We start from the raw sequence: 24268 nt of genomic DNA on the forward strand, positions 1-24268 counted from the left end.
CTTCCTTCCTTCCTTCCTTCCTTCCTTCCTTCCTTCCTTCCTTCCTTCCTTCCTTCCTATTTTGTGCAGGGTTTCACTCTGCAGCTCAGACTCACAGTGGTCCTCCTGTTTTCAGCCTCCCCAGCACTAGGATTACGGGCGTGCACCACCACACCCCATCTCAGTGGCCAGCCTAGTGCTTCTGGGGCCAGGGTCTGCACAGCATGTGAGGCTAGAGATCAAAGCCCAGTCCCTGCATTTGCCTAAGCAGGTGCTTAGTCCACTGAGCTATCTTGCTGGCCCTTTTCTTCCCACTTTCTTTGAGTTCTATTTTATGGAGCCTTTTAGTAGACAGTATTATTTTTATCTTTCTTATGGTAGGTATTCGCTGCATTTAATTTTTGTTTTAATTTTTACTGGTCCCTATAGTAGTCAACGGACTAATTGTCACTTGAGTAGGAATACTGACTTGAGTCAGCATAGTTTTCAGACAGACCTCATAAAGTCTTAATGATATAATTGATATCCAATGATATCTTAATGATAATTGATATCCAATAAGCTGTACCTATCCCTTCACTGATTAAAGCCTGTGGCCACTTTGCCGTCCCCCGGTGGCTCCTGGAGGTATTGCAGCACCCCTGTATACTCTCGCGGCTGCCCACTCTCCTGCACACACATTCTGTCCTTTGTCATTCCTATGCTTTCTGAATTTTCCTCTCTGAATCCATCCCCAGTGCTTAGCTCTGCTTCCAGGGGCCCTTGGTCCTTGAGGTCAGCTGGTAAATGCTCAGCTTGTCTGTGGCCGTCCTCGCCCTTGTTTCTCTTCCTCTCCCAGCTGCCCTTTCCAGCTAGGCTGACTGTCCTCCAGCGCTTTCTTCCAGCTAAAAATGATCTCTTTGGCCCCAGGAATCGCACCAGGCACTCGCACTGGGGGAATCCCAGTTTCGACCAGCTGACAGGCAACGTGGAAGGGAAGTTCCTCAAGCAGACGCGAAATAGAAAACTTTTGGTTGTTTCTCAGTTCTCTCACTGTCGGTCACTTGAACTCTGGAATCTTTAAAAACTTTACAAAAGGAAAGAAACAGACTCTGTGTGAAGGAAGTCAGAGAAGGCTTTGGAAAATTCATGTGCCGTAACGCACGAGAAAGAATTTTGGTCTCTCTTTAGATAACAGAGCCTCGTCTTGTGGTGCGTTTGTGTGTTACCTCTTTTCCATCAGCTATTGTTGTAGGATCTCTGCTGCTGCCCCTGAGCCAGAAACTTGAAGACCAACCACCTTGGAAGCTTTATTCTACCCTGGAGCTCAAGGCTGACACGTGGGCCTGTCCGATGGCAGCGAGTCAGTGGCTCCTGTGTCCCCACTGTGCCCTTGCCCTCGCTGACGTGAAGGTGGCTGTGAGCACCCCTGCTTCAGTTTCTGCGCGCTTCCGCACCCAGCTGCCATTCTCTTTCGCTGGTGTCCAATCACTCGACCTGCTCTGAGCCTTCCTTGTGCCTGGGCCTCTGTGTAGTCACACGGCCCGCACAAGACCACAGTTCTGTCCCACCTTCCTCGTACTAGACAGACCGAGGCCACGTGTGTCTGCCTCCCGTGGGCATGAACACTTTCACCCTGGTCCTCTCTCCGTATGAGATCCGATCAGAAAGCACTAGGTTTAAATGTTTTAGGAAAGTGTACTGTAGTAAGACCCATTGCCACGATGGCCACTCAAAATACCGTTTACTTCGGACACTTGCCCTATTGTCCTTGCCACTTTGTGCAGCCGTTCTGGAAGTCCTCTTTTGTGAGTATCTTTTTGGCATTGCTGTTGTAGCTGCCTCTGTGTCCTGAATGGATTCAAAATATTTTTCTTTTATGGTTATTTTGACTTCAGGCAAGAGCCGGAAATCACATGGTTCCGGGTCTGGTGAATACAGTGGCCGCGGACGCACTGTCACCTTTTACGAGCCTGCCTTTCCCTTGAGTGGCACTCTAGCAACACTCACGGTGTTTCTGGTCATTCCTCATAAAGAAACTCATGAAAGAGCACTTCCAGAGCTGCTCCAGGAAGTAGTCAGGACAATGGGATAAGCCTCAGCCTTCAGGGAACAAGGGGAAGGATCTGGGGTGGGCAAGGGTGGGCAGGGGCCAGGCTCAGCCCTGGTTTCTCTGGGAAGGTTGGAGGTGGCGGATGGTGGCAGGAAGTGATGGGGGCAGAGGTGAGGACCTTGAGACTCATGCTGGGGGACAGAGTCGCTGCAGACCCCAAGGCAGGCAGAGCCCAGCGGGGTACCTACACCTAGCCCTCACTTCATTCTGCGTCACAGGAGTTGAGTCATTGCTCCCAGTCTCCAGGCATTGCTTGTGATGTTCGCGTGCCCCGGCTCACTGATTTAGTGCCTCCGGCTTAAAATTTATTTTCTTGGGGCCGGCCAAATAGCTCAGTGGATTAAAGCATCTGAAAGCAGGCACAGGGGCCAGGGCCTGCCATGCCAGCCCTGCCCCTGGAGTGTGCTGAGATGGCAATTGAGACTGGGTATGGTGGCGCGTGCCTGTAATCCCAGCTCTTTGGAGTCTGTAAACAGGTGGATCACTATGAGTCCGATCTAGTAGCAAGACCCTGAACACCCTGTAGACCCTTCCCTAAAACACAAAAGAAGAAATAAATTTCTTATTAAGATTAGATTTTTTTAAAGAAAGAAACTCTATGTTACTCCCACTTACAGAAAATTTATAGCAATTTCTTGAAATACACACACGTGCATGCCCGAATGAGAAATAGCAGATGCAGAGCTCTTTGGGGCTGATGGGCCGGCTCCCTTTGCTGTGTTTGGAAATGCCTGGCTTCTTACTGGAATCATGCAGCATGTGCTGAGGCAGGGTCCTCCTGGCTGCGCTGTGCCTGCAGCGGACATGGATACCCGGCTTCCTTCCCGATTCAGATGTGTGACGTTTCTTCACCGGCACTCCAAGAGTCACTGGAATAAAGGTTCTCCGCGTCGAGAAACACACATAACATTTTTGTCTTTTGAACCAGAATGGAAAAGTCCTCTCTGGGGAAAAGAGCGACTCGATCCTCGTGGACGACATTTACGACTACCACCAGGGCACATACGTGTGTGACTATGCGCTGTCACCAAACGCCAGCTCCTGGATAGCCAGAGCCGTGGTCCACGTGAGAACCATCGGTGAGTGGGATGGACACGCGCCGGGGCTGGCCAGTGAGGGCCTGCCTCGATCCTGCCTCGATCCTGCCTCCTTCCGTGGAGAACGGGCAGTCAGGCACGGCGAGCCAGGGCCTGCCCCTGGGAGACGCAGCCTGTCCCGGTGCCCGCTGGCCACAACAGGCTGAGCTGACCACTTTGCAGTGAATTTAAGGACACGTTAACTGTGTCACCCACGAAGCACTGACTCCCGTGTACTCATCACCCCGTTAGCAAGTGGGACTATTTTCCCACATGCTCAAAATCCGTTTTGTTTAAGACAAACAAAACGTTGAAGTCACAACATGGCAGTCTGTGTCCCCGCAGTGGTCGGACCTTCCTGCCTTACGTGGCCACAGCGGTGTGGTTTGTGCTCCTCACACTGCTGCTTTTCACCCTCTAACCACAGGCCTGTCCACTAAAGGGACAGAAGGCTACTTTGTGCTGTGAAGTGTGTTTGGGCCACGAAAGGCAGCACTGGAGGAAGGTATTACCCTCACTATGGATGGATTTCCATTATTCCCAAACACAGTCATATTTGCCTTATCAGACTCTTTGATTAGTGCCAGTTACCTTCCCTTCGTTTCTTTTTTTTTCTCTCTCCCTCCTTCCTTCCTTCCTTCCTTCCTTCCTTCCTTTTTTCTTTTCTTTTCTTTCTTTCTTTCTTTCTTTCTTTCTTTCTTTCTTTCTTTCTTTCTTTCTTTCTTTTTTTTTTCTGGAACTGGGGATTGAACTCAGGCCCTTGCGCTTGCCAGGGAAGCACTTATTCTGAGCTATCTCCCTGGTCCCCTTCCTTCCTTTTTCCCCTTTCCCTCTCTTCTCCTCTTTTTTTCTCTCTCTTTCTTTCTTTCCTTCCTTCCTTCCTTCCTTCCTTCCTTCCTTCCTTCCTTCCTTCTTTCCTTCCTCCTAATTCATACCTCCTTGATTAATAATGAAATGCAAGGCCTTGTCCTTTCTTATTCCCCTACTGGATTTCTTCTTTGCGGCCTTAGTCTAATTCCACCTCAGCTTTCCCTGTTGGTTTTCTTCACTAGACCTACAAGCACTAATGAATAATGAGATGCAATTGATTTAAGCAACAGTTATGTGGTTAGCCTAAGCATGGGCTGTGGGTGGACACCTGACAAGGCAAGGTGCTCAAGCCTTGTGTCCAAGAGCCTTGGAGTGTGAGCTCCGCTCTTACTAAGGACAGCTGTCGGCTTAACCTCCCTTTCCTGCAAGACGCAGGTGCACCAGGGGCAGAAGACCGAGTCCAGTGCAGGGGTCCCTTCCCGGCTCATGTCCTGCCACTTCTGATCTCAGCCCTCTCACTGTTATCAGTGTTCCTTAGAAGAGTACAGATGGGAGTTTCCTTCTCGTGACGTTGTCTCTCCCAAGCGAATTCATCACTCACCAATCAGCTCCGCGCAGGGTCCCTGGCAGGGTGGGCTTCTCTCCTCTCAGGGACCGTGTGGCGTCTGCTGCACCTGCCTCAGTCCAGCCCACTGTGCACCAGCCCTGTATCCTCATCACCCCTCACTCTAGCATTCCTTTGTTCCCACATGGATATTCTGTGAGCTCCTAGCACTTGTCAGGCCTGCAGCTAAGGATCTGAGAATCAGGCTGCAGACGCCTGCCCTGGCCTCGGGGGTCTCTTCACTGTGGGGCAGGCAGACCATAAGAGAGAGATCACAGTGCTGTGCAGTGAGAGAAGGGGGCAGAGGCCACTGGAGCCAAGCCGCGATCCAGGTCCCAGGAGGCCCTGGGCACTGAGGACGAGTGAGCCCGGAGGGGCATCGCAGGCAGGGCAGGCTGTGCTGCCGTCCAGGAGATGCCAGTGTACAGTGCAGGAAGACTGTGGGCTGCTGTTCTGAGGAGTGTGGAGTTTTATCCAGGGCCACCGAGGAGCCCCTGAGGGCTATCGGCAGGGGAGTATCCCGCACAGACTCAGTCAAGGTGGGTCACTCTGCTTGCTATGTAGAAAGTGTTTCTGAGAGCAAGGATCGGGGTGGGGTGAGCTCAGAGTTGACAGTGGTCACAGAGGCAGCTTCTGAGGGGCACCCAGTCAGAGAGGGGAGCGGAGGTGGAGAGAAGTGGATGGACCCCAGAAATGGAGGGGGTGTCCCACAGGATGAGCAGGCTGGGCATGGAGAAGAGGGGACAGGACAGGACAGGGTGAAAGGCGGGCACTGGCTTGGGCAAGCGGGTGCTGTCGGTGGTTCAGGCTCTTCAGCGATGTCCAGGGCTGCGCTGTGAACAGGCAGCGGAGCAGATGCGCCATGGCTGAGTCCACGAGCTGACAGAACACCGGATGGCTTTTATGCAGAATATAAGCAGTAGGGCGACCAACTGGCAAATGGCGACACTACTGGGTACGCTCGAAGGAGTGTGGAGCGAGCCCAGGGAAGACTTCTAGTTGTCAACGTCAGGCAACAGGGAGCGCTTGGCTCCACCCATCTGCAGACCCTGGGGCAGGGGCAAGAGCAGGGGAATCATCTCCTTTCTGAGATATCTAAAGCCAAGCAGCTGGGTGGGGTCACCCAAGTGGCACTGAGAGTCGCCTAGAACCAGCTCTGGAGTTTCTCCAGCACTTGGTGGTGTGGCAAAGAGGAGGAAGGTCCCAAAGGAGATGGAACAGGACACTCTGGGCACCCATGGGGTGGGAGGAGTGAGGCGGGTGGTGTGGTAGAGGCAGCTGTGGGAACCAAAGCCTTATGCAGGGAAGAGGCCTGCGGTGAAGCTTGTCCCACCCAGGGAGACCAGGGCGAGCCACAGAACTCAGGGGAGCGGACTGAGGTTGCCCCAGGCACGGAGGGAGAGGAGCCTGCAGGGACGCAGGGAAGGGGAGATGGAGGTGGAGGGGCGGAAATGTGGAGCCAGGGCAGAAAGGGTGCTGAAGAGGATGCGGCCAGCCACGCAATGTGCAGGGTGGTCCTGGTGGATCTCGGTGCAAGAGCACCCTGGGGCCTCGGATCAAAGCAGTTTCCTGGGGAAGATGGGGGAGAAGTCAGACTCCAGGGAGGTGGGGGATGGAGGAGGGAGTGCTGCATCCTTCACGCATTTGGTTGGGAAGGAAGGAAAAATGCTTGAGGCAGGATGTAAACCGAGGGTTCATTCTTATTTTAAAGATAGGAAGGAAGACCAATGGACAAATGCTCATGCCCAGAAGAAGAGAGAGGAGAGGAATTACAACTAAAGGAGGGAGAGGGAAGGAAGGAGGGTGGGAGGGAGACTTGAAACAATAGAGATGGGATGAGAGAGAGACAGAGACAGAGACAGAGAGAGACAGACAGAGACAGAGACAGAGAGAGACACAAACAGACAAGGAGACAAGGAGAGAGACAGAGAGAGATAGAGAGAGAAAGAGACAGAGAGAGACTGAGACCTCAGCTGTCCTTTGGTGAGGAGATAGGACGCACTCAGAAGGAAGCCCAAAGGGGGAGCACATTTGACAGTTTGTGGCTAGAAGCTGAAGGACATTTATCACATGGGTTTTCCCTCTGAGGGGTGACTCAGCCGAATGGCACCAAAAAGCAATGTTGTAGCATTGCAGGAGAAGATGAAGATAGTGGTTGCAGTCTGCAACGGGTGGGCAGATTGGTGAGAAGCGACTTCCGGGTGGCTGTGACACAGGCTCATCAGTGACGCTTCCCTGGCACTGTCAGCCGCTTACCCAGGTCATTACAGGAGCTAGGATCTACACACGGAAACCTGTGTCCCTAGATTGCAGGATTATGGATTGAATTTGAAGAAACAGCATTGAACATTTAGACCCAAATGCTGACGTTGTTGTCCCCAATTCCTCAGCAAGTGGGTTTTCAGATTTCTTGATTCAAACAATGATTTTTTAAATTTTCTTCTTTTAGTGGCTGACACCAAGTTCAAACCAGACATCGTGTACCCAACCCAGGATGTCCTGGAAGTAGAACTTGGTAAGTGGGCATCAGGTGTCACCTTGAATGGTGCCGCCCTTCCAGAAGCTGGTCTGAGAGTGACAACAGAGCTGACCTTCAAGTACAATAGAACTGGCTGCGGTTCAGCCCTAACTAACCTTGGGCCTTGAACGGTTTCGGATTCCTCCTCGGCTCCAGCCATTAGTTTTGTCCCTGGGTGTCACAAGATTGATTGTGGGCTGTTATTCTGATGGGACAATCAATATGCAGTCACATGACTGGTAGATTTGGGGCTCTCCCAGGAAGACCCGGCTGTACTTCTTGGTTGTCTCAGTCTATTTACCAACTTGGGTAGCTTCTACCCTCTGAATATGTGGTCTGGTCTTTGAGGAACTTCACTGGAATACCGGAAGCTCCACGCAAATTCCAGATAGTGCGCTTGCTTGGGCAGCGTGGAAGTCGACCCCGTGTGGGCTCCTTTCATCTGTCAAGTTCAGCAGCATTTACGTCTTTCCCCATAGCCAGGTAGGAAGGGATGGATTAAACACTAAATGGCGATTTCTGTTTTCTTTCAGTATGTGTGCTTTTCAGTGTTAATGTAAGAGTTATTATTGTGGAAGGATGTATAAAACAAGCATCATGATACAGATTTCACCAGATAAGGGGACTAGCTGTACCGATCCAGCCAACACCGGAAGAGTGGGGCAGCATCCGTTCCGTTCATTGCCTGTTTGCTGATTGGGTCATTTTTTGTGGGAGGGGAGAGGCGTTCAGTCCAGCCATAGAGAAGAATGAAGTCAGGTCTTTGCAGGACAACGGATGGCTCCTGAGGCAACAGCATCAAGTGAGATAAGTCAGACGTGAAAAGCTAAGTGTGGGATGCTTTTGCTCACATGGAAAACCCCAAATATAAATAAATGGAAGAGAAAAATGAGGCAGGGATGATGGCTAGCAAGGAGTGAGGGTGTGGAGGTAGAAAGAGGAGACGAGGGTGCGGGAGAAGGGAGAGACAAAGGCGGGGAAAGGGCCAAGATGGGCACCAGGCTCCCATGGACGTAGCAGTCGTGCACCGGAAGCACACTCTAGCAAGATTAAAGCTGTAGAGAAAGTTGGAGGAAGTTAGGACAACAGAAGGGTCACAACATGTGTAGCCCAGTTGCATGTGGTACGAACGAACCTCAGAGATGTACCAGTGGAGCGTTCTGATGAGTCCTCACGAACGAACCTCAGAGATGTACCAGTGGAGCGTTCTGATGAGTCCTCACTTTGTGAGATACGACAACGCTTGCTTTTCAGGATGCACGCTTCCCAAATCTCCCAGTCACGTGAATACACCAGCAAGGACTCCACATTGATCGTCCCATCAGAACAATAGCCCACAATCGATCTTGTGACACCCAGGGACAAAAATAATGACTGGAGCTGAGGAGGAACCGACCTGTTCCAGAATAGGCTGAGGCAGGGCACATCTGGGTAACCCTTGTAGAGAAGGGTGGAGGGGGCAGGCTGACAGCACGCCGTGGACTCTGCTCATGAGAACAGCGGAGTGTAACATGATTTCCTTACTACATGCAACAGTGACCTTGTGGTTTCATTCAGCATGCAAACATGGGCTCCTAAAATGTTCCCTGGGGGTGCTCCTGGTACCTCAACAGTGGTGCTGTGGGTCTGGCTGGTCCCTGAAACGGCCTATGTCCTAGTGTCTCGCCTGGCCCCATCAGGACCGTTGGATATGACCTTGTTGACCTTCCTGCTGACCTCATACAGTCACATGTTGGAGACACAGACTTGCCCACAGGAGTCTTGCCCACAAGAGACGAGTAACCAGGGCTTCTGGGTCTGTGAATGGGGTGGGCCAGGGTTCGTTATTCCGGTGGCCCCATCTCAGCCGCATACTTGGCCATGTCAGAAACGAGCCCGTGGTCACACCTGCCTCCCCATTCTGACACTGAGCGTTCTCACGTGCTTCCTTCCTGTCTCCCTGACCTCCTCCTCTTCAGGAAAACCTTTAACTCTTCACTGTGCTGTTCGATTTGGCTTCCAGCGGGACTTCAACCCAGTGATAAGGTGGTACATCAAGGACGCAGACCGGGAGTGGGGATTCCCAACATTCCAGGAAAAAAGGTGAGAAAAACCTCCAGGAACTTTTGCTTTAGTAACAGCCTAGCAGCTTTCAACCCGAGAAACCAGCAGAATACACCCGGAGTGGATTATGTGCGGCGAGCTCACCACTGGCACCAACCAGCTGTGAGAGTAGACACAGAACGGCAGTGTGCATGTGAATATTAACTCTGAGGGCCGCAGGGCTTCGCCTGGGGCTGTGGGCCAGGCATGACGGTGTCCCCTAAGATGACCTCATGCAGACCTGGCAGAGCCACCTCAGATCTTGCTAAGCACACTTTGATGTCCCCATGATGCAGTCAACTCAGAGCCTGTCACCAGGCCATGCAGGGCTGTGTTAAAGCGTTCCTTTACTTGCATCTGCGTTTGGTTGCTTTTTGCGCTGCCTTAAAAATCAAGTTATCCATGCTGGGTGTGGAGGCGCACACCTGTAATTTCAGCACTCAGAAGGCTGAATGAAGCAGGAGCAAGTTCAAGGCCAGCCTGGGGCATGAAGTGAGTTCCCACCCAGGCTGGGCTACATAGCCAGATCCAGTCTCAAAAACTTAAAGAAAATTTTAAAAAGGAAAGAAGAAAGGGAGGAAGAGATATAAAGGAAGGAAAGAAGGAAGGAAGGCAATCCAGCTGCCCAGCTGCGCACCTCTGGGCCGGAAACAGCATGTCCATGCCCAACAGGTGGTAGGCGCTCACGCCCCGCCTCCTGGTCTCAGCAGTGCCGCACATTCCACGTGCCTCGGCTCGGGGACCCAGACTCACAAAACACAAGTAGACTGGAAAGCCCCCAGGGAAGGAGTGCCTGATACAGAGTCTGGTCAAAACAGTGCAGGAACCACAGTGGAAGCCACTTCTCTGGCCAGAGGAGACGGGGCTGTCTGTCTCGGGGAGCTCCTCTGTCTCGTGAGGAATGAGGCCTCGCTGACGGATGTCTGCAGCATAATAGTCGGGTCAGCAAGTGGGATTGAGGGGGGGTTAAGTCAGAGGAGAGTGGGGAGCTCCAGGCACTCAGAGCCCCCTGAGCCCTGAGCTCTTCAGCCATTCTCTGAGGGGACGGTAGCCGTGGATCCATTTGGGTCCAGCCAGGTGGGTCAGCGAAGCGGGCGTCCTTGCGTTTACCCAAGGTCTGATCCCAAGCAGGAATCTACGTAGTACGTAAGCATCTTCTAATTTCTCAGACATTTCGATGAACACATGCAATATCGTTCTGAAAAGCGTGCGTTGTCATATCTCACGAAGTTCAGGAAAGGCTTTGGCAAGAACGAGCACCTCGAGCAAGGGCCTGCGTGCGTGCCCAGGGAAGCCGCTGCTCCCGTCTTGAGCAGAAGCTGCTAGAACGCTCAAGTCGGCGGGCGCGCGATGGGGGCTCCTTCAGGCCGCCTCAGCCCGCGGACGGCAGCCTCCACGCTGCAGGGCCCTGTCAGGAGAGGAGGAGGAGGGGTGACATGCTCACCCCAGTCCAGGGCAGGTAGGAAACGCTGGGGCACAGAAGCTGGTGTACAGCTCACAGCAGTGCAGCCCTGGAACATCACCCACATCACCCACACATGCAGAATTTCTAACCAGGGCGCAGGTGATTTTATAGAACTCAAATTGTGCCTGTCGCCAAACGCCCCCCCCCCCCATTTCACGGACGGGGCCGCAGAGTGTGGGTCTTCCTGCAAGTACAAGCTAAGGGCCTCTTTCTGAGTCCCCTGTGTCACTGGCCTGGTCGAGACACTCCATTATTCCTGTGTGGAGTTTATGTGAAGTGGACAGCGCAGGAGATTAGAGTTCATTTCCAGTTCTCAGGAGAGTCAAGGACACAGTAGACCCTGGGCAGGAGGGAGCCACCTACGGTGACTGCTGCTGTCTGTTCTCAAGGGAATTCTGAAGAGTGAGGAGAGCCAGGAAGGGCCATAGGTAGACGGCTTAGGGTCTAGCTCAGCAGTCAGGAAGTCAGGCACGGTGGCCAACTCTGCCCACCTTGGTTCGTCTGCTGTCTTCAGAGGCTACAGATCCCATGGCCCCGAACACTGGCCCTTGGGTGCTTCCCTCCTCACATTAACTTTCCCTCCTTCCCTAGTATTAAGTCTACTTTTGAGGAGGAGGTCATCGAGTGTGTTGTCTTCTTGAAGGAAGTCACGTGGCGCGAGCTGGGGTGCAAGTTTGTGTGCTTTGCCCAGAACTCTGTGGGCAACGTGACCCAGACCATCCGACTGAAGGAGAAGAGAGGAGGTGAGCCGACGCTGGAGGGCACAAGCCCTTCGCTGCATGGGGTGGCATTTCCCTGAGGTGAGTGACAAGGACACCCCACCTTTTACCCACCGACTTGCCCTCTGAGCCTGTAAACATGTTTTCTAGGTGCTGGACTCTGCATAAGCCCTCTGCTGTGTTAACCCAGGTAGTCCTTGTCCAAGGCCCTGGAGCTGGTAGAGTCGTGGCTCAGACCTGCACCTCGTAACTAATGCTCTGCAGAGCGCCCGCCGCTCATCCCCCCCCCTCCTGCAGCCACACTCCTGTTCTGCTGGCACGCAGCTGCCTCGGCCCCTCCCCTGCCTCCTGACTGCTGGGCAGCACGGCGAGCTGCTGTTCCCGAGTGTGGAGAACAGCGAAGGGAAGGGGTCTGCTTGCACAGTGTGCAGAGTGATGCACGCACAGCACAGATCTTAGCCGTGTGAAGAGCTGGAGTGGAAGCTCAAGCACAGAGTGGCTGTTCAGTGTCTCTATGACGATGTCCAGAGAGGGGGTGGGCATTCACCCCACCACCTAAGTAGTAGCTGACCACGACATATATGGCCACGAGTGTTTGCCAGGCTTCAGTAAGCCCGAGTGTGTGCCTGGACTCTCGTGGATGCTCTTGGAGACGCTTCTCTCGGTGGAGCTTTGTAGCCACCTTGCTGTAGCAGATGTGCTGGGTGCCACGGTGGGCCACACATGGCCTCTGGTCTCAGGAAGTGTCCATTTAAGTAAGGATGGGAAAATATAAAATAATTTATGATATGCACTGAGAAGGATGCAAATGGGTTGTTTTGAAGTTATAGATTATGGGCCACACATGGCCTCTGGTCTCAGGAAGTGTCCATTTAAGTAAGGATGGGAAAATATAAAATAATTTATGATATGCACTGAGAAGGATGCAAATGGGTTGTTTTGAAGTTATAGATTATGAATAATAATAAAATGACTGTGATAGACATTTCAGGTCACCCCAACCAGGAAGTGACTACTCCCCCAAGCTCTTTAATGCTGATGGTAGACAGTTCCCAGTAGACTTAATTGAGATGCTTCCAATAGCAGTGATGGGTGAGAATAGGGAAGGGAGAGGTGGTAGGAGGCCCACAGCGCCACCCGCGCTGGTCACGGCCTGCGGCGGCCTCTGCAGGCTCTCAGCCACTGTGTCTCCCCAGGGGTGCTCCTGTATGTCCTGCTCGGCACTGCCTCCACCCTGGTGGGCCTGTTGGCAGCTGGCGTCCTCGTCTACACCTACTGGATCGAAATCCTGCTGCTGTGCCAGATCTACCAGAGCAAGGACGAGACTCTTGGGGGTAAGGACATCCTGCTTGTCACCCACTGACTTCCCCTCTGAGCCCACAGACAAACAAGACAGTGCGGTCACTGCCCACTGGCTCTGCTTCTTGGAATTACACTGGGAAAAGATTTTGGGTCCTCCTGCTGTGGGGGATGAGTGTAAGGGAGCTCAGGACGGGCGCTCCTGATGGGACGTTGCCCTCCTGGGGCTTGGAGTCGTCTGTGTGGCAGCCTCTTGCCGCGACAGATGGGGAAATAGCTTTTTGCTTTATTCCACTGACCAACAGTCCTGTAGCTGGTGCTCCTTTGGGGCTGGTGGGACTTTAAATAAGCTTTCTGCTCTGCCCTCCAGCAAGCTGACAAAAGCACACCCAGCCCCAGACAGCTCAGCTGCCTCGTAGGATTGGGGCAGCGCCTGTACAGACAGAGGCCACCGGAGCTCCTTGGGAGAGACACAGAGCTAAGCTTTCCAGATGGCGTCTCTGCATCTAGGCAAGCTCAGCTGGTGCCAGCAATGGTTATTTGTTGGGGACTCCGGTGCACGCCCAGTATATACATTATCTTCTGCAAGTGTCCCAGCCACCCTGACTCGTAGGCAGAGAAAGGTGAAGTCACAAGCCTAGAGCTGAACCCCGGAAGACATTGGGGCTGGACTTCGGAGCAGGGTCCTGTGGGTTAGGGGAGTGGAGGGAGCCCCGAGGAATGCCAGGGCCCTTACTGTTAGGAGTGCTGAAGCTTAGGGGCAAGAGAGGAAACAACGCTCATTAACATGGAGCTTCCGGACCAGAAGAGGGCCATTGTTTCTGTTTGTTTGTTTTTTCTCGTCCTGGGCTTTCCAGGACAAAATATCTGCAGTTTTAATGCACGGTTTTGTTACTTGGGAGACAGCAGAGCACAAGGAGGGACCAAGCAAGGCGTCAAGACTTGGGTTCAGTCCCGGCAGCAAGACAATCAAACGATCCCCCAAACCCCAAAGCAGAGCCAAACACGCCACAGCAGCCAGACAACAAGTCGGCTGTGTTTTTCTGTGGACCAGCTACTGAGTTCACACTCTGGAACTGGAGCTGTTTTGGGTTTTTTTCTTCTTTTAAAAAAATAGTTGGCTTTTTTTTTTTCTTTTTTTCCCGTGCAGCAGAACCCTGTGTCTAGCTGGCGCCCCGCTGCCTCCGGGTGACTCCTCACTTCTTCCTCAAGGTCGTTTGTCTCTAGGCTCCAGACGTGTGGAGGAGCGGCACCAGCTGTGGGGCCAGCAAGCGCCCCCTCTCCTACCACGCTCAGGGCTCTTCGCTTGCTTCTCTCTTTACCAGCAGACAAATGAAGGCTGAAGCGCAACGCTTCCCTCGCGGTCAGACATTTAGCTGCCTAAATTCTCATTTTATACAGCTAAAGAGAGTTTTCATGAGTACATGTTTACAGCACAAGATTACATGACCGGTGAATGTTGTCACTCCTTTTAACGCCCGCACGCCACCACCTTTCCGATAGGAAAAACACATTTTGGCAATCAGATCTGCAACCCCAGCGCACCTCGGTTTTCAGGTGCAGCGCCACACTACCCTCTGCTGGTCAGCTTGAGGTTTGCAGCAAAATGAAAGCTTTGGAGCAAAGGTTGAGTATCCAGGGTCATTTTGTTTTTGTTTATTTTTATTTTTTATTTTTTCCATAATTTTATTGAGTAATAAATAGCAATGAGACAGTTTCAAATGAAATTGGTAGGACAGTTTCAATAATTAACACATTGCATACTGTCTTCCTAGTGGTTGTTGTACAAGATGTAGACCTGATACTTATTTACAAACACTACTAGAACAAATCCCTCTATTCATTGAATTAAGAGAATGGGGCTTTTTATCTATCCTAACCATCTTGAATACACAGATAAAAAATGGTCATTCATCTGTGTCCCCTTTCTTTGTTCAGTTCTGTCATTTAAATATTATAGTCCAGGGTCATTTTGGAGAGACCACGCAGGCTAGAATTGTGGAAGACTTCAGCGGTTTGGTTTCCAGGGTGCTGGGGCTTTGCGTGGGGATGGGAGGGATGGGACTTGCTGTGTGCCTTAGACGGCTCACACACTGCAGCGCTGTCTGACGTCACCGGGAGCTCATGCCCCAAGTGTCCTGCCTCAACCCAGGTGTGCTTGCAGACAGAGTTCTAGCCTGAGCTCCAGGCATCCGTTCAGGAACTACAATGAGGACACAGTGCGAATAGCTGGCATTTATATCGCTCTTCTTGCTCAGATAAAAAGGAATTTGATGCCTTTGTGTCCTATGCGAAGCAGTGCGCTTCAGGGAGTGAGGCCCCTTCACATGTCAGCGAGGAGCGCCTGGCCCTGAACCTGTTTCCTGAGGTCTTGGAAAACAAATACGGATTCACCTTGTGTTTGCTGGACAGAGATGTGGCCCCTGGGGGAGGTAGGTCCTGCCTTTGCTTAGGGAGCGACCCGTGACCCACGGCACAGAGAGCCTGGAGTGAAAAAAGCATAGCAACCCCCTTAGGAGGCCGTTCAGAACTCAGCACAGGACCACACAGGCTCAGCTGGAGCGGCCCTTGTGGCCTTCCAGCCACAGTCTCTTTGTTGAACCCCTGCTCCCCAGGCCATGTGGGGTGCACAGGACCCTCATGGTTCAGCCTGCCCAGCTCCAGTGAGCTCAGCTCCTAGAGAAACTGGGGACACAGAACACAAGGGGGGCAGCTTGAAACTGAGAGGCACTGGCGCGGACCCTTACCAGTGGGTAGAGCTGACACAGTACAGGTGGCAGAATGGGAAGCAGAGAGGGAGGGGAGGTGCTGGGGACAGGAACACACTCTTCTATGTCTTCTTCCTTCTGCGCCTAAGAGCCTTGTAGAGCCCTTCTGGTCCTTATTGCAGCCCAGGAAGTTAGTATTTGCAGCCACATGGAAGTTATTGGGATTCTAGTGAGTGGATTCCAGTCTACCAACCAGTACAACCCTGTAACAAGAATAACAACATTAAGGCATATTTGTAGCTTTGGGCCCCAGCAGGCCCTAAGTCCAGCCACGACGATGGCTTCTGGAACAAAGGCTTCGACCCAGGGACGAACCTGGATTTTATTCATTTGTGAAGAAGGGAGTGGCTTGAGGATGAGTAACCTTGAGCGTGGTGGGAAGTGGGTGAGTGCCCGGAGCTGGGCCCGGCGGGAGGACTGAGGTCACCTCTGCAGTCTGCAGGGAGAAGGACATGCAGAAGGAGGACTTTGTATGACACAACTGAGAGTGTCCACTGTTTTGGGGTCTGGTGCTTCAGCTCTGATGTGTGATCCTTCAGGCCCCAGGAGGTCATAGCCCCTAATTTTAGGCTCCTCCCAGCTGACAGCATGGAACACTGGCCCTTCATCCTGGCTTACACAAAGCGACAATGGGTGGGGGTCCGGGGAGACACTGCCTGCCATCTTCAAAGACTACACATCAGCACCTTGGCTGGACCCATGTGCACTGCTTACAGCTGGTTGAAGGGGCAGGGAAAAGTCCTGGCCAGCTGTGTGCAAGGCAGTACATAGACACAGGGTCAGGTTCAGCCAAAATGGAGGCAACTGCTCCCCCTCCAAGGAGTCGCCCAGGCGGTCCTCCACAAGATTCATTGTGGGGGCCCTGGGCTGCACCCCAGACATCCAGGCTCCTGTGAATTGAGGGTTAACCATCTCAGTTGCTGATCAGTGTCATTATTTTTATCTCCAGTGTATGCAGAAGACATTGTGAATGCCATTAAGAAAAGTCGAAGAGGAATATTTATCCTGAGTCCCAACTACATCAATGGACCCCAAGTCTTTGAACTTCAAGCAGCAGTGAATTTGGCCTTGAGTGACCAAATGCTAAAACTCATTTTAATTAAGTTCAGTTCCTTCCAAGAACCGGAGTCTCTACCTCCTGTCGTGAAGAAAGCTCTCAGAGTTTTGCCCACCATCACTTGGCGAGGCTTGAAGTCAGTTCCTTCAAGTTCGAGGTTCTGGGCCCAGGTGCGCTACCACATGCCTATGCGGCATCCGAGGGGGCGCGTGGGGCGCTGGCTGGGGGCCATCCTGCAGACCTTCTCTCTGGAAAGGACTAGATGGATCAGGAACTGCTGCAATGAGCTCACAGTCTAGGGAGCCGGGCCTCGCCGCCACGGGAACCTGGGTGTGGGGAGGAGCAGCAGGCGGGCCTGGAGAGGGCTCAGGGCAGACAGTGTCTTCCTCCTGCCAACCTGAGCAGGCAGGGAAGCCCCCACGAGGACACCGAAGCTGCTATTCAGGACCTCTGATGTCCCGGCTGGGAGGAGAGAGCGACTCCTCGGAGCACCTCCTGCCTCAGCTGCAGGCCTGTGTGCTGCAGCGAACTTTGGACAGAGCTGTGCCTTCTCTGGTCAGACAAATATCATGGCACCAGACAGGAGTGGCGGAACTCTGCTCGGAGCCTCACATTGTTTAAACTTTTATCGGTGCGCATGTGCGGGGCAGACCTCTGTGCCTGTGTGGAGCTGGTGCACACTGAGCCCACCTCCCGCCATTTCCCACCCACCCTGTCCCCCAGCTCTGGATCCCGGCCCACCAGGCCAGGCTCCCTTTCCCTGCTCCCTGTGAGCTCTCTTCTACTTTCTCTTTATTTATCCTTTGGGTCTCCACATAGGAGAGGCCATGTGAAATCAAAGCCCATGTTTCTGACTTGTGTCACTCAGCATTATGGTCTCAAGGTGCAGCCATTTGGCCCGAATGACTCCAGCTCGTCCTTCTTCACGGCAGAGCAGTGCACCAGGGTGTGGAGTGCCCTGTTTTCCCGTCTGCTGACGGACACAGGCAGCTTCCAAGCTCAGCTACAATGAGCGAGCGTGGCTCACTCAGGAAGATTCCGTCTTCCGCAGGAAGAACAGCCCCCACCAAGCCCAGGTGTCACACGCCTGGCGGGCCTTGGGGACGACCACGGTGCAGTGGTGAGGATGTAGATCCGGCGGCCGCTGTGCGTGGAAGGCAGCACGGACAGTCCTTGGCTACTGAGCTAGAGGCCAAGCCCAGCTGCCTTGCTCTCCCCGTTCTGCGCACCATCCCACTTGGCGTTTCCAGAGCTGCGTTCCTGGTCCACACTGGGATGAGAAGGGAGTGAAGGCGAGAAGTGGCGGTGCTCCGGGCCAAGCGGCGACAGGGCTGTGTGAGTCCCTGCGGGTCCCTGCTGAGCCCAGAGTGCGCCCAGAGAGGCGTCTTCAGCAAAGCACGGCGCCTCGGCCTCACGTCCTGCTGAGTGCCCTGCACGCTGCCCAGGCCTGGCCCACCGCCTCAGCACTCCGGGGCAGAGGGGACCGAGCTGCTCCAAGCGCACAGCCTCTGTTTGCTGCGTGCAGGTGCAGGCGTGGTTTCTACCCAGCCTGTGGCTTCCACAACACACAGGAAAGGTGAAGAAGCCCCCAGGAGTGGGAGACATCGTGGACAGGAAGCCTGCTTCTGGTCACCCAGCCGCAGAGCAGGGAGGCCCAGGCTCCGGTCCTCTGGTCTCCTTCACAGAGCCTCCGTGTGTGACCTTGCTCGGCGGGCACTGGGCCCCCGCGATTATTCTGGGGGAAGACAGGGAGGACTGGCTGCTTCATGCATGCTGGAGAGGTGGGAGGGAGACACTGATCCAGACAGGCACACCCAGCGAAAGAAAAGCAGGGGGATGGAGCCAGCAGAGGCTGGGGCCTGAGCTGTCTGCCTGCGGACCCCGGCCGGCCTCCGCGTGGGCGGGCCCCAGCCTTCAGTCCTCCTAGGTAGCAGGGTGATGCGCTGGAGGCCAAGGCCTTGCTCCCGATAGGTGAGGCTGTTTCCGCTGCTGTGTCTGCCTTCTAAGTTCTGCCTACAGCCAGAAGAGCGCGCGTTCCTGCTCCGAGGACAGTGACCTTCATCCACCTTGGCTCTGGATGGGCCGGGCTGGGCTGGGCTGAGTGGGAAGAGTGGGATGGAATGAACGGCAGGGGCTGGCCCAGAAGGGCTGGACCCAGGTGGGACCGGGGGGCTCCCTGCCTGGGCGTGAGGGGAAGCAGCACAGCGCTGCCTCCCCGGAAAGTGTCACATGCCCTGGTCTGATGGTGACTCGGGCTCAGCCTGGATAAGGGTTGTCCTGTGGCCGCTCAGTGCCCGCGGGATCTCTCCTCGCAGCGGAGGCGCCCACATCACACAGGCCGCAGTGGCTTTGGCAGCACGCAGCAGCCTTGTGGGAAATTTTGGTGCACAAGTGACAGGGAGCTTAAGGGTATAAATTAGGCCTGGCAGTTTGTGGGCAGGATCACTGCAGGTCTCCGCCGGCGGGGCGGAGCCGCGAGGCCAGGATCCTGCCAGCGCGTCTGTGCGGCCTCTGGCTCAGGAAGCGTCTGTGGCTCCTAGACACTCTGTGGTCCCACTGCTGCGGGTGGCTGGGGCTCTGTCCTCAGCTTCCAGAAAAATCCTTCACCTGCTCTCGCACAGGAAGAAGATGCAAATGCTGATGGCAGTAGAAGGGTAGAGCACCCTCTTCCCAGGCACGCGGGTTCACAGCAGGTGGTCCCTGGGCACTGGGAACAAGAGGTTGTTTATGTTTTCTATGTGGAAATCAGCCAAACAAATGAACTTGGGACCACAGGGCTGGCATTGGTGAGCCAGCAGAAGAGAGCGTGACCTTCCCAGCGCATCGTCCCAGTTTCAGGTGGCCGTGTGCTCCGGCTGCTGGTTACACCCACTGCCCAAGTGTCCTGTAGCTAAGGTGGCGCCCACACACACACCCCACCCTGGGGCTCCCTCTCATTGCAGCCATAAACCCAAGGGAAAACACAGACACTCAGTCTGGGGATGCTCAAGGGTAATCAGCATTAGGAAGATTGGCGAGATGAATGTTAGGAGTCTTACAGTTGGGGGGCAGGGGAGATAGTGCGGTGGTCTAAGCACCTGCCTGGCAAATGCAAGGACCTGAGTGTGATTCCTGGTACCACATGCTGTGCCAGCCTTAGATCCCTGGGTGCAATAGGCCGCCCACCGAAACCAATGTGGTGGCACATGCCCGTAATCCCTTCACTGGGGAGGCTGAGACAGGAGATCACTATGAGCTTGAGCTGCATAGCAAGAGCTGTGCCAAATAAAGAAATAAATATTTAAAAAATGTCTTCCAGTTGGATTTCTCCCCACTGTCCCCAACTTAGCTTCACCCTGGTGTCCCGTGAGTGGCCCTCATCATAGCAGGGGCAGTGTGGGGGTTTTCAGGCCAGCCTGCAGGTGAATGGAGACTCAGGCTTCTGGCCAGAGAACTGCAAAGAGGAGGCAGGGCGCCTCATGCTGGGAGCACTGTGCAGCAGGGATGGAGAGGTGACCAGGAGAGCAGGAGGCCATGGCTGTGGCACTGCCGATCAGCTCCGGGGTCCAGCAACTCGTGGCTCGGTGTGACTCTGGCCCTCACTTGAATCCCACAGGCTTGGAGGATGGAACCATGGCCAGATCCTTCCTGAGTCCAGGACTGGCCTTGGGAAGGGGGTTTAGCCCAGGGAAGTCCACAGCACTGACCCTGGAGGCACTGCGGTGGCCGTCCGCCCTGGACCATATGCCCTGGACCATGTGGTAAGCCCAAGATTCAGTGGAAAGAACACTGAAAATGTCCAGGGTAGGATCTGTTAGGATTGTGGCATTTTCTGCAGGATTTTCAAGGTGGATATGCATAATGTATGAGTGAACTACATCACACAGGAGGGGCGGGGCCTGCGGAGGGGAGGCCTTACCACTCCAAGCGGGGGCTGGCCTGTGAGCACAGGGTGAGAGGGGCACAGCTGCCTATATTTAGCCAACCGGCAGCCGCTATCACACCAGCCCTCAGATATTGCTAAAACATGGTAGACAATGGAATGCTAAAGTTTTTTCAAGGAAGGAAGTTTTACAACACACCTACCTATGCATGAGCTTTGAAGACTTTATGCTGCATACAATAAGCCAGGGACATGATTTGCTGCATGTGAGGAACCTCAGACAGTCATGTTGAAAGGGCACAAGTGGTGGGAAAACGTGTGACTGATCAACAGGTAAAGAACTAAGTCAGGTCGGTTGCACAACACCACACCTGTAGTCAATAGAAGTGTCTGTATACTTAAAACCGGTTAATTGGATGGATTTCATTTTAACTGTTCTTGTCACAATTAAATTTTAAGTTAAATAATAAAAGTGTTTACATCACACAAAAGAAGGGAAAAGAGAAAAAAAAGAACAAAAACTTGAAAAATAGACATCAAATAATATGATGGTGGACCGAGTTCACACCTACTATTCATTAAATGTAAAATGCCTAAACACATGAATTACATGGCAGAGGTTCTCAGCATGACTTCTTAAGTGGCCCAACTTCACTTTTATGGTAGAGGTCCAGTATAATGACAGTTTGATTTAAAGTAAAAGCTAGATATAAATATATTGTACAAACTATCACTGAGAGAAGTTTGGGGTGCCCGGACAGGTGTTAGCATCTGCTGAGGCAGACGTGGGAGCAAAGAAGGAGTGGGGAGGACACCCCGTGACGAAGTGTGCATTTTATGCTGGAGCAGCAGGAGGCGTGGGCAGGCACACAGCTGCAGTTGGGACAGCATTGTTCACCTCTCAGGAATCGATGATACCTGCAGGCAAGAACTCAGCAGGCCAGAGAAGAGCTGAGTGGCACTGCCCTTTGGTGGTGACAGCTACAGTAGCTATGGAGCACTCAGCCAATAAAATCAGGACTCAGGAACTTGTGCCAAGACGGGCATGTCCTTGACTGTAAAACACGTCGGCAAGAGTTAAAAACCTGAAGTTAGGGGCCGGCCCAATAGCTCAGTGGATTGAAGTGCCTGCAGGCAGGCACAGGGGCCAGGGGTTCAATTCCTGGGCCTGCCATGCTGGCCCCACCCCTGGGGCACACTGAGATGGCAATTGAGACTAGGTGTGGTGGCACGTGCCTGTAATCCCAGCTCTTGGAAGACTGTAAACAGGCAGATCACTACGAGTCTGATCTAGTAGTGAGACTCTGAACACCCTCTAGGCCCTTCCCTAAAATTAATAATAATAATAAAAGCAAAAACTTGAAGTTATGTGAAATATATTCTGCATGGAAACTTGACTCTGACTGGAAGTTAAGAGAGAGATGACAGGAAACATCTCAAAAGTCTTGGACATTAAAACAACATATTTCAAAACAACCCACAGATAGAGTAGTCTCAGAGAAATAAGATCTTTAAATGAGGGGCCAGGAAGATGGCTCAATGGAATAAGCGCTTCCCTGGCAAGCACAAGGGCCTGAGTTCAATCCCTGGTTCCACAAAAAAAAAAAAAAAAAAAAAGATCTTTAAATGAGTACATTTACCTGTCCAGATTTGGAGAATAAGACCAAATAAAGCCATGCATGGGGGAAATGGGGAGTATTAAAGATTTGTACTAGAAAAACATCTCAGACTAGTAATCTAAACTTCTGCCATAGAAAGTAAGAGCAGGAAAGGTGAGATTGCATCTGCAATGTCAGCAGGCTGAAGCTGAGGCAGGAGGATGCACCCTGGGCCCACACTGGGCAACCTGGGGTTTTAGCAAGGCCCTGTCCCAAAAGAAAAACAATTAAAGACGATGGAGGATATAGCTCAGTGCAAAGCCAGTAGGTTTACATACCACATAGTAGAGGAGAGGAGGGGAAAAGGGAAAGCAAAAAAAAAAAAAAAAAAAAAAAAAAAAAAAATAGGAAAGAAGAAAAAAGGAAGCTGGGTGTGGTGCTGAGCACCTGGAATCCCAGCACTTGGGGCTACCAAGGCTGGAGGGTTATGAGATTGAGCAATCTGGTGATTTAAGGAGAACCTGCCCAGCAGAGTGGGTCCCCAGGGTCTGAGACAGGGATGGAGCTTAAAATTTCTTTGAAATAAGATGTGTGGCTCCCTCATGGAGCATCTCCTAGGTCCAGAGCATTTTCCTCCCTGTTGTGTGTGACGCCCCGTGATCGTCAGACTATCTTTAAGACAGAAGTCAGACTGGATTCTCATCATTGAAGAAAAAGCAGAGTGCACTTGCCGTGGTTTAGATGTGCCCAAGGCTACATCACTTCAGTTCCTCCTTTTCTCAAAACCTTTCTTCCTTTCTGGAAGCTCTCGAAGTAGAGTCCTGAGTGCAAGGCATGCGCTCGGGAGTGGAGGCCTGTCCCATCGTGCCCAACTACCCACTCCCAGGGTGCCACAACACTTGTCCCCTGCCCCAGGGCCGGGGCTCCCTGGAGTCTGCTGTGCCCTTCACCAGGCCTGTTCTGAACCTCACAGGGACAGCCCAGCCCTTCTGTCCTGAAAGCAGGGTCAAGGCTGTTGACATCTCTCCAGCTGAGGATGGGCACAAGCTTTCAATTTAGGGAGATGCTATCCCAGAACTTGATCCCAGGCCACTCAACTTAATTGCTAGCTGTGGGCTTGGAAAGCAAGTCCTCCTTCTGGACGGCATTGGCAGTTCCATATCACCACTCTCTCTCCTTCCTCTTCCTAAAAAAAGAACGGAAATTTCAGCCTTGAAAACTTTAAGGGCAAATGACAGAACCTTACACCCATGTGTGCTCTGCTGCGCTGCACAAATGCCTTCTGGGAAAGCCGGCGTGAGCACATGTGATGGGGAGGCAGGAAGAGGTGACCCTGTCCTTCGTCACCTGTGAGCAGGGACTGCGAGAGCCAGGTTTGTGCTGTCTCTTTTGGAGCTTCCCTAATTCATCTTCCACGGGAATGAAGGGAAGAAGGCTGGAGCCCCCAGCTCTGCTTCCCGGCATGCACAGCAGCAGCCCAGGCTGTGAGGCCTGCCCACAGGAAGTGCCACCATCGCCATCCCTTAGTCTCAGGATGGTGAAAAGGATATGGCACCCTAAATTACAAGGGCACCACTGGGCAGGGACTCGGGCCATTCTCTCCTCATCACTGGGCTCCCTGCGTGGACCGGTTTCTAAGAGCGGGTGACCAGGACCACAGGGACACTTGGTATCAACAGGGGTGGGAGTGAGGTGGGCTTCCACTGTCGTGCAGTAGTCTGGGTAATTAGGGCAAAAGCTTCAAGTTACTGGAAATCTTACTGAACACCCAAAGTTCCAGAGAGTTCTTTAAATCTCTGCTTGGAAGTGGAATAGGGTTTTCCCCCTTTCCCTTTCAAAGCTCTCTTCATAAATTTGAATATATACCAGTAAATGCCCGGTGCTGTGCCTGGCCAGCTGCCTTTGGTAAAGCACCTTTCTGGGGATTTCAGCTGGTTGGCTGTTGTCACATTGATCTTGGTATGTGTCACGGTTTGGGGTTTTTTCAAGGGGACAGATACAATGCAGGACACATTTTATAAGATTATTTTATAATGAATCAACCAAAGAATCATGTACAAAGAGTGCAGGAAATCTATCTACACACCAAAGACCAAAGAATCCAGCTGAAGGTCCGAATCCTGACATCCAACTGAAGACCTGGCGTCCATAACAACGCCCCCCCCCCAAGTCCACCTGGAGGCCAAGAGCCCACGACAAGGGCTCGTGCAGGCCTGCTCGTTGGATGTACCGTGGGAAGGTCAAGGGTGGAGGCTAGAAAGTCTGTGCTGGCGGGATGAAGGATCTGTGCCAGTGGCTGAGGGATCTGCTCTGGAGCTGGGAAGCGACGCTCAGAACAA

The 24268-nt window shown here is 52.9% G+C and overlaps 1 protein-coding gene across 2 annotated transcripts in view; it reads left to right on the top strand.

Annotated features, from left to right (window-relative positions):
- Il18rap (interleukin 18 receptor accessory protein) overlaps positions 1-19635 on the top strand; it is a 29282-nt gene extending 9647 nt beyond the window's left edge. The window contains exons 4-11 of one of the 2 annotated variants that reach the window (XM_004633261.2): positions 3000-3150; positions 7011-7076; positions 9038-9161; positions 11218-11369; positions 12542-12679; positions 14903-15076; positions 16362-17142; positions 17289-19635. In XM_004633261.2, coding sequence (XP_004633318.1) covers positions 3000-3150; positions 7011-7076; positions 9038-9161; positions 11218-11369; positions 12542-12679; positions 14903-15076; positions 16362-16768 — 1212 coding nt within the window. In that variant the 3' untranslated portion in view covers positions 16769-17142; positions 17289-19635. The remainder of the gene's footprint in view (positions 1-2999; positions 3151-7010; positions 7077-9037; positions 9162-11217; positions 11370-12541; positions 12680-14902; positions 15077-16361; positions 17143-17288) is intronic. The other variant, XM_023717507.1, reaches the window with a different exon arrangement.
- The last annotated feature ends 4633 nt before the right edge of the window (positions 19636-24268 follow it).

This window comes from Octodon degus, unplaced genomic scaffold (assembly GCF_000260255.1).
Source record: "Octodon degus isolate 3935 unplaced genomic scaffold, OctDeg1.0 scaffold00052, whole genome shotgun sequence".
NCBI lineage: Eukaryota > Metazoa > Chordata > Mammalia > Rodentia > Octodontidae > Octodon > Octodon degus.